The sequence below is a fragment of the Bombus pyrosoma genome, linkage group LG11 (genome assembly GCF_014825855.1).
Source record: "Bombus pyrosoma isolate SC7728 linkage group LG11, ASM1482585v1, whole genome shotgun sequence".
In the NCBI taxonomy this organism is placed as follows: domain Eukaryota; kingdom Metazoa; phylum Arthropoda; class Insecta; order Hymenoptera; family Apidae; genus Bombus; species Bombus pyrosoma.
In genome coordinates this window covers 15,355,833-15,365,368 of record NC_057780.1, presented here as the reverse complement: position 1 = coordinate 15,365,368, position 9,536 = coordinate 15,355,833, and the positions used below count along the sequence as shown (strand labels likewise).

The 9,536-nt window shown below is 33.2% G+C and overlaps 2 protein-coding genes and 1 long non-coding RNA gene across 3 annotated transcripts in view; 1 reads left to right on the top strand and 2 right to left on the bottom strand.

Moving 5' to 3' along the window:
* Positions 1-371: 371 nt before the first annotated feature.
* Positions 372-5,749, bottom strand: LOC122573109. The gene is made up of 4 exons (XR_006318659.1): positions 4,989-5,749; positions 4,247-4,492; positions 3,116-3,635; positions 372-2,769 (listed from the first exon to the last, which is right to left on the bottom strand). It is a non-coding gene; the product is annotated as an uncharacterized LOC122573109 (long non-coding RNA).
* A 191-nt stretch (positions 5,750-5,940) lies between these two features.
* Positions 5,941-8,511, bottom strand: LOC122573173. Its single transcript, XM_043739218.1, has 6 exons — positions 8,213-8,511; positions 7,746-8,133; positions 7,250-7,450; positions 6,975-7,171; positions 6,770-6,880; positions 5,941-6,704 (listed from the first exon to the last, which is right to left on the bottom strand). The coding sequence occupies exons 1-6, from the start codon at positions 8,360-8,362 to the stop codon at positions 6,384-6,386; spliced, it is 1,368 nt and encodes a 455-aa protein (XP_043595153.1). The 5' UTR covers positions 8,363-8,511; the 3' UTR covers positions 5,941-6,383.
* Positions 8,512-9,079: 568 nt separating this feature from the next.
* The window catches only part of LOC122573193 (7SK snRNA methylphosphate capping enzyme bin3), a 5,623-nt gene continuing 5,166 nt past the window's right edge, over positions 9,080-9,536 (top strand). The window contains exon 1 of the mRNA XM_043739261.1: positions 9,080-9,198. The gene's annotated coding sequence lies outside the window, so the exon portion shown is untranslated. The remainder of the gene's footprint in view (positions 9,199-9,536) is intronic.

Here is a 9,536-nt window from a genome sequence, read left to right as displayed (position 1 = left end):
GGGTTCGCGCGATATCAGGAGCGGGGATGCGACTTAACGCACCCCGTGAATGATGCAGGTGGCGGGCACGGACGATGACTGCATTCGCACATCGCTACCGTATTCTATTAATTAATCATCTTTCGTGATCACAAGTCACAATTGAGATCATTTTGAACAAACAACCATTTTAATACATAGCAATAGGATATATATGTTTATTTTAGTAAAATCAATGTGATCTTTTTTTCACATTTGTCCTTGTATATATATATAAGGTATCTTCTATATGTAAGAAAAATGAAATGTATATAATATAAATTTATATACAAAGGATTGTAGATGTAAAATATCGAATATCCATCGACTTTTCAAGAATCCCAAGATTTATCGAAGGTTTAAGATTCGCTGCAGTCAATATAAGCCAAGCATATAGACTTCAATTTTCTAAACATCAGTACCTATTATGGAAACTAGTAAAAAATAAGTGAAGGAAACAACTAACGAATCTCTACTATTGAAACCATTCGGTTGTCGCTATCTTGTCTCCTCACATATTCGAATAAACCTACAGTTCTTCAATGATTCAGTCATATTCGTCAATGTAGAATATAATTCACAAAATTATTTTACGACTTTACATACATCTTATAAAATGTGACTAAATTCTTGAGTAGCTAGTGGAATTCGTATTAAATCGTTAGTCATCGAAGGTAACGTTAAAGTTGCAAGTACACTCACATTGTTGCACTTCATGACGACGACTGTTGGCACAGAGTGCTTCGTCACTGACAACAGTGACAATGAGTTCAAGGCTCATAACGCGTGGTTACAGACTTCTTATCTTTCTGTTTTTACCTTGCGAAGTCCCATACACATTTAGCATTCTAAAGAAAAGGAAAAGTAGTCATGAGAAAAAGCAATGATCGCTTAATTATCAACGGTATATATTACGAGCACGAGTTGATTGCGACAGAGAACTCTTTATCTGCCTCGATTGCCAGACGCGATAATGCGCGTTCGAATGGGACGTTCGATTCGTCGCAATGATGATTTATATCATCTTCACCGTGTAGCATGACTTGTCGTTGAGTGAAATCTCACCCTATTCACCGCTGTATCATTTGTTTAACAAATGCACTTATATGTATTTCACATCGGTAGTATATTATCAACTGGGAACGACCTAACGACCCTGTGTTTTCTCGTGTCCCAAATTCAAAAAATTTTATCGCCTTGGGAGCTAAATAGCGTTGCACGATGACCGAGGCTTACGAAATAGGGCAAGACTGGCGTTCATCGATAATGAGTTGAACAGATAAATGTTCGATGCGCGGAGAAACAAATATATATATAGTTGATATTGCATCATCGACTCTACACATGTTGGCAATTGTGACGAGATGCAGATAGAAAGACAGTTTTTCATTGTAAGACTGAAAATTAACTTTAATATCTTTATAGCTTACTGAATGTAACATGAATACATTTTCTCGAATAACAAAAATCGTTAAAAATTGAATGTTTTTTGTACGTCTTTCTTTAGCGAATTCTAAAAGTGAGAAGATTGCGTAAACGTTTAATTTCCTAGTGTTTTTAAGACACGCGCTACAAGGTAATAGCATTTCGTAATGAAAGAAGAGTGGCTTCTGACTATGGGCAACTCGGTTCCCAATACATACATCATGAGCATACCTCCGCATTAGGTAGTGAAATAGGTTATAAAAATATAATTTTTCTAAAAACCATGACCATCGAAGGAAGATGATTAATATACTTATACATATATACTGTCGGGAAATGGTGTATTCGATTGGAAAATTCCTTGTTGTACAAATCTTTCAAATGTAAATGCATCTGTCTTTTGTTCTTCCTCGCAACGATGATAATCATGAATATATAGCAAGTCGAACTCCTTAGGCTAAGAAATTCGAAGCTCTTCTCAAGGAAGACTAAACATTTCGGAAAAAGAATGCTTTCACAAGACAGCTAAGGCTATAGAAGCAGTCGTCAATCGTATATGCATCTTTCTTCCTGAGAAATTTATTTCGCAACTCTTTGGTATTTCACTTCCGAATTTCTAAAGTACAACACACAAATTGTACAAAAGTTTTAGGTTATGATCAGCGATCAAATGCGAATCAAGAAGAGATTGTTGTTTTCGGATCTATCGCGCATCTAACAAAGAAGATGGTACGACGGATTCAACTGGCTCGCTTTCAAAGAATAAAAAGCGAAGAAATTGGACATCACGGTCAGTGACATGGTTCACGATCGGCATATTTCCTCGACTACGTCATTGTCGAACAGTGGCCCCCGTGGTAGGGCAAGAATTTGCGGAGTGTATTAGTAGGCCATGACGAAAATACCAGGAGGTCCGGATAGTAATAGCGAACATCTAGACGGCATTGACCGCGCCCAAATCCGTGCGCAGGTCGTTCCCCGTACTTCTCGTTCTCCATGTTGCTCGTTAAAGTCACATTTAGTAAGAAGAGGCCTTTGCGAGACGCGTCACCAGAGACGCATTTAGAAACGGCGTTACCATAGCATCGTTTTAGTTTTTCGGTTGGTCGGCCGCGAAATCCACGAACCATGAAACTATGCAAAAGCGAACGCATAACCACACAGCTCGATGATCATCTCGTTCCTTTTTCTTCGGTCCTTATAGATGGAACATCTCTGTAGCCGATGCCTTTCTGGCGAATTAGCACATTTTTCCCTGGAATTCCAATTCTCATTACGTAATACTCGTTAATGTTTCCTTGAAAGCTCATTAAATGCTCGTTTAGCCTGGAAAAGAATTTTCCAATTAATATCAGGAGAGAGTCAAATATTTTCGAAACTACGCACATTGATTCTAAATAAAATAATTTGAATTAAGGAGAAAGTAATATCAGACACAAATTTATGCTTCTTTGAGAAACAATAGGATCGATTTCTCGTTTCGAGAAAAAGACTTTAATTCAATGTTAATTTCGTCCAACGAATTATTCTGCCGAACGATTCTACCGGAAGCGCGATAATTCACAGAGGCAAGGGAACACATAGACCACGCCTAGGTATAAAGCGAGTGAAATACACGTAAGGCTAGGTAGAAAGGTCGAGTCAGAATATGTTCTCTTCATCGCATACATACATATATCCCAACTGCTATATCCTTCCCCTTTTTTCCCTTTATTCCTTTTGCCATCGACCCAATACGCCGCTCCCATGTTTGTCAACTACGTACGCCCCCATTGTCATATGATGGTTCCTAAACGTGCTGGTACAAAACGATCGTCAGAAAGACGAGTTCTCTACGTTTTAAGGATCGGTCCAAACTGCACAAGATACAGCCTACAGCATGCCTTTACGACCAATAAATGTCTCGTTTACGAGCGTCATCCCGTGTATCCAACCGTTTTGTCTGTGCAACGCCGAAGAGAGCGTATTTCAATGATCGAAATGCTCATTAATGATGATTAAAATGGCACTCCGTCACGGTATCGCGTTGCACTGTCCATCAACGAAATTGATTTAAACAACGCATCGGAACGAAACGCAAGCATGATCGATAAGCTGGATTTATCGTATGATAAAACATTGCCTGATGTTCTTATCCATTCGATACATTTTGGCCATTTTGAAAACTCGTTTGTAAAGCGAATACGCTGTATCTGAAATTATCGAGCAGTTAGCTTCATGTTACTTTACATGTATATAGATGTAAAATAAGAATGACAAAAATTTGTTGCATTGCCTATCTGTTGCCTATTAATTTAATAAATTGCTCAACTCCTTAAAATGCATTAAAAATATGTACACGAGTATCGAAAAGATCATATAATGATTCATTAAGATCATTTTAAAATGTAAAATCTTCTCGGAGAGTAATTATTTAAAAATAACATGCGAATTGTAGTCTATTAAACGATTAATTGAGATATTACTAAGTTCAGAAATGTTTATTCCGCCATTTTATTGCCGCTCTATACATACAATAACCATCTTTGATATTTACAAATGTTGAAAAATTGACGGCGATTTTCTTACACGCTGAAAGTAATGGACATATAAGGCGCCACTACAATAAAATCTGAACGTTTTCTTTCCTTCGTTTGCTCAACGGGTAAGAAAAGTAATGAAAACTACCGGTAATTGTTGACGATTATGGAGGTAAATTAATGAGCGATCTTTTTTTTTTTGTGGGAGAGCAAGCGAGGAAAAGCGCGAAGAAACGTAACGAAATTATAACGAAGGACAAACAGGCCAGATAACCCGAGCATACCTCGGTTAGCAACACGATCGTCCGAGTATTACGAGAATGATAACAAACACGTATGTACTCGCTATGGTATCTGGGGTTATCGTTTTTCTTTTTTCTCCATGGTGGAATCAACAGGGAGGAGCATTAACTGTGAAGGATCAGAGAATGGACCACGGGTCATCCAAAGAAACGACTGACTATTCAATTTATTAATTTATTTTGATCTTGTCCCATTTTTCCCGTTTCTTCTCTTTCGATATTAATCGCCTGAAACAAATAAGAAATGTCGATAATGTTTTGGCATTGAAAAATCTATTATTATCCTACAATACGGTAAAAGACTATTATTACATTATATTATTTTATTATATTTTATGGTTATAAATAGTAAGATTGTATATATAGGTATATGTCTATACCTCAACCGCCTTAACCTAATATTACAATCTTTCGAAATCACATGCTAGATATAATTGTAAGCATGTAGACAAAATAAATGTGAACATAATTACTTGGATTGTCTCGTTTATTTCTTTATTACTTTATTCTACGTTCTGATACTATTTTTGACATAGAATTTATCGACTGAGTACCTTAATATTTGATCTTCCGTGGAAAAATTTCAGAAAATATAAATTATTCTATACATCCTCTGTAATAGTAATCTAAAGATTCAAGGTCAAATTTCGAATCCTCAATTGTTCTTATACGATCGATCTAAACAAACTCATGTCTATTCTTTATTAACATTAATACGTATTACCTGCATCAGTAGAAATCGCAAAAATGATCGACTACTGCTAAGGTTAGCGCTGACCTGTTTCCGGCAGAATTCCGAAATAAGGAAGGGACAAGTCGATATATTGGCCACGATCATACCGTATGCATACATTCAAGAAACGTTTTACACGCAAATATTGTCGCAGTTCACCACGTCGAGGGTCTCCGTATCCGCTGACGTCACATTGACCTAACCGACCCCGCCGAACTTTGCGCCACATTAACATATCGATTTACAACCATTTATATACGTTTGATTTCCGTTCAAGAGAAGGTTCTGCAATCGAATGGTGACATCGAATACGAAGAAGCGGGGTCAGTTGGTAAACAGCATCATTAGCCTCCATCAGACACTTTCATTTTAATTATAATGCACAGCTGTTCGACAATGATCCACAAGAATTCGTCGTTCCTATTGTGATGATTCTTGAAGGAGATGTTTCATGTCAATAATCAGAGTTGACAACTTATCTTAATTAATTCACGACACGATTCATCATCGAGCCTTATTATTCGAAGAACAATAGAGAATAATCGTCTCATCCTGTAAGAAACGACGGATATTTTAATAAATGTTACAACGTTATCAACGAATTAACAGTCGACAATAGGTTATTAATCTCGGTTATAGTAACATTAGTAACTTTGCTGCATTTTATATGCATGGTCTTAGATAGAAATGAAAAGAAGGATTGATATGTTATAAGTTGTTTCATAGAAAAATATTAAAATTCGAAATATATATATATATATTTATATACATAATATTAGACATTAATTGATAATATTAGAACGTTAATTGATTTATATTCTTTTTTTCTATGTCTTCTTTAAATAACGGTAACCGTAACCATAATTTTGATAAATTCATAGTTAATTCATATCAACGAATTATATATAGATTAACATAAAATTTAGCATAAAATTCTGAACGTAAAGAATTGCTTTATGTAAAAAGATCGAGAATTAGCAAATGGATGATTTATTATTTGATATCGTAATTTTAATATGTAGACATTCTGTGTTATGTGCTGCCGCAACGCGGGTATTCTATGAATTAAATAAGAAATTAGAGTAATACTCGCTTGGTAGTTGCTTAGTCGATAAGCAACTCTATCATTTTATAACCATAAACATATGTTTTGTATTCGATACAAAATACGTAAGAGCGTAAAGAGCAATTTATAAAAACAAATTTTCAAGTTGTATTTTCTATTTTATATGATTTGGACAATGTATAAAATTATATACTACAAATATATTTAATATATAATTACTATTATGTCAAATAATGTTTAACTGCAATGAACATACGTACATATTAATCATTTATTTTATAACATCAATGTATTTATTGTTTTTGAATTTACGATAAAAATTACTTCGCAACGTTACTCAATGCGTTTCGATTTTTACATATTACTTCTAAATAATACTCTTTCAAAGTGTAATGCTTGTTTGTGGGATGTGAACAGGATATTTCATCATCTGAATTTGTATCCATTTCTGATAAAATATCGGTTTTTGTAGTGTTGCTAATTAATTGTGTTGAATTGTTGTTAATGTCATAAAATTTTTCATATAGTGCCAGAAAGCTGAATCTTCTTAACCTTTCTAAAATTGATAATGCAAGAGCATCTATAGCTGTTTTGTATGCTTTTTGTAAGAGCTGTTGGTAATCAATTCCATTAAACTTTGTCTGCAATAAAGACCATTATTATTTATAGTGAAATTGAGGAGATTAAATTGAATAAGATTAAATACCTTTTTAATAAGTGTACTATATTTATTTGTTGCAAGTGGTTTAAGATTTCGTTTCAGGATCCAATTAGCTTCAAGTTTTTCTTCATTAAAAAATGTGACATAGTATTTGCTCTGTAAATTATATACACACACACACATATATATATATATATTTTAGCATCCAACATAGAGGCTATATTATATAGGAAAGAAAATATAACTTTACAGGTTTAGAGGAATTTTTAGATAATTTGTAATATGTGCAAGTATCAGGACAGTCGCTAATAATACCAGGCCACCATGGATAGCCTTTGACGTATGCCCAAACAATGCTACCTGCGTTATAAGCATTTTCAATTAAATCAGTCTTGATGCTATATGATGTAGGATGTTCTGCTATATCACAAGATGCCATTGATTTGTCTGTGAAATCATATAATAAAGTTAAACACATATGTACATATGAAACATACAATATATTTCAAAACAAAATGTACAGACCAGAATTCATTTCGCAATACCATATTTTAGGCACATCTACTGGATCATGATAATCTTCAACGTATCTCCATTTTTTACATTTTTTTCTACAGCATTCAATCCATACACCAACATCCCTTCTAGGCTGTAGCCAATGTAATTTTTCTTTCCAATTAAGATTATTGTCACATTGTGATAATGTTTTTGCATTTGGATTGAATACTGAGAAACCAAAAAAAAAAAAAATACCATTTCAATATCATAGTGAATATATTAAATATCCGAGACATTTTAAGTTTGCATAAATTTTACTCGTTGTAAATCTATTATTTTATAAAATGGTATTATATCATACAATCTTATTACAATCTTTCCCTTAATAATAACATACTTATTATAATTAAATTAACAGCTAACATATACTGTTATACGCGAAAGTGAATTAATTTCCCTTTGGTATCAATGTTTTTAGTTTTCGACACGTGCATGTATATTTTCTCACATTTTGTAGACCTACCTACAGAAGATTCTTGTACTACATTGTTCTTGTTGTTTCCTATAATATTTTTATCGTTTTCTTTATCGTTCGTTTGTACTTTAATCTTGTCTAATTTCGCGCGTAATCTATGTATTTGACTCTGCGAAGAATCGAATCTATTGCATTTTGCTATACGTTGCTTGTGAAACGTATCATTTGATTGGTTAAATTGAATATAAACGCCACTATCTATGGCATCCAATTCATCGTCGGTGTAATGTAACTTTTTTGGCCTTAAACCTCCTTTCTTAATTTGCTTTTTATATTTGACCGGTGCCTTTGGCGTTGTTATACATATTTTATCCATTGGTGGTGTAACAAACGAGTCGGGTGTATTTTCGAACGATTGTTTATGAAACAAATTGGTCTGTTCAAAATTAGGATAAAACAAGGCTTTTATTAATTCTTCAATGTATTGGCAGAGAGTAATCATTTCAGTATGATACCTGTGAAAACAAATTTGTTGACGAATTAGAATATTTCACTTGCCCGAATTTCCATTTTCCAAATAACATCCTGGAAGTTTGTCGATTCAAATCTGATCTTTCAAACAGAAAATTTTTTTCCTGCATACAGTTTTCAGTTGGTTGTTGCATGGTTCAAATTTCATTTAATATCATAACACTGTGTACGAAAAGAAAGATTTTATCTTTTTTAAGCGAAAACAGCTCAATTTTATTAGAAAAAAATCGCGTTCGCGGGATGACTAAAAATTACGATTGAACGAGAAACCCGAAGCATTTGTAATGGGGTTCGCACGTCATTTTGCACGGTATTTACTGCAAAGCAACACAAACCAATGAAAGTCTAGATTTTTTAACAAATGAGAAACATATATATGTGTGCATATATATATATATATATACGATATATATGTACGAATATATATATATATATATCGTTTAAAAACGCCTTTGAAATTTTAAATTTATAAACTTGTCTATTTATTTAAATTGTTTTCTTTGAATGTATTTAAATTGTTTATGTAATCGGTAAAGGTAATATATTGGTTTGTTCGGAGAGTTCGTTCCGATTTTTAAGGAATTTGATCGACATGAAAGGTCATATTGAAAAGTTTTTCGCCGAAAAACCTGAGAGGTTCTGGAAGGATATTCAAGTTGTGTGAAAGATGGAGAAATGTCGTGGAACAAAATGTCATCTATATAATTCAATAAATGTATATCGAATGGAAATTTAAATCAGAACAAACTTTCCGGGCGACCCAATAAATTCAAACAAATTAGTTAGTTTAATGGTTTTGAAATCTGGCAATTCCCGCCAACACTGTCATTGGTGTATTGAAATTTCGTCGCGCGTATTTATGTTGTAATTTGCTCGTGATTCAAAAAACTGCCAGTTGCGTCATTACGTCAGTTATAGGTCTCATCGTAGTTTAGTGCATGCAGATATTGTAAAATATATTATTTAAATAGTAAGATACTTCATCATATTCATTATCATTGTATTAAAGTAATCTAGCGATTATTTCTAAGTAATTGTTTAAATACATTACTTAATATAATTGTATCACTTTTATTTCGCCAAGTAACTAATATTTTTGAGTGATAATTAATCGTTCGTAGATATCTCAATATAACATAAGAACGTTAATTTGATCGGTGTTGAATTAATTATTTTGTATAATCTTTAGAATCGTATAACCGAATTTCCATTAATAAGTTACATCTAAACTACTATAATAAGTAATAAAGTAACAAATTAAATTTTTTATTAGTCATTTCATTCATATATAGGTATATATATATATAT

What these genes read in the sequence shown, in the direction of transcription:
- LOC122573173 (XM_043739218.1), bottom strand. Translation starts at nt 8,362, where the DNA reads ATGCAACAACCAACTGAAAACTGTATGCAGGAAAAAAATTTTCTGTTT. An exon ending in CAACAAATTTGTTTTCACAG is followed by an intron (nt 8,134 to 8,212) that starts GTATCATACTGA and finishes AATTTTGAACAG; the next exon opens with ACCAATTTGTTTCATAAACA. An exon ending in GTATTGCGAAATGAATTCTG is followed by an intron (nt 7,172 to 7,249) that starts GTCTGTACATTT and finishes ATGATTTCACAG; the next exon opens with ACAAATCAATGGCATCTTGT.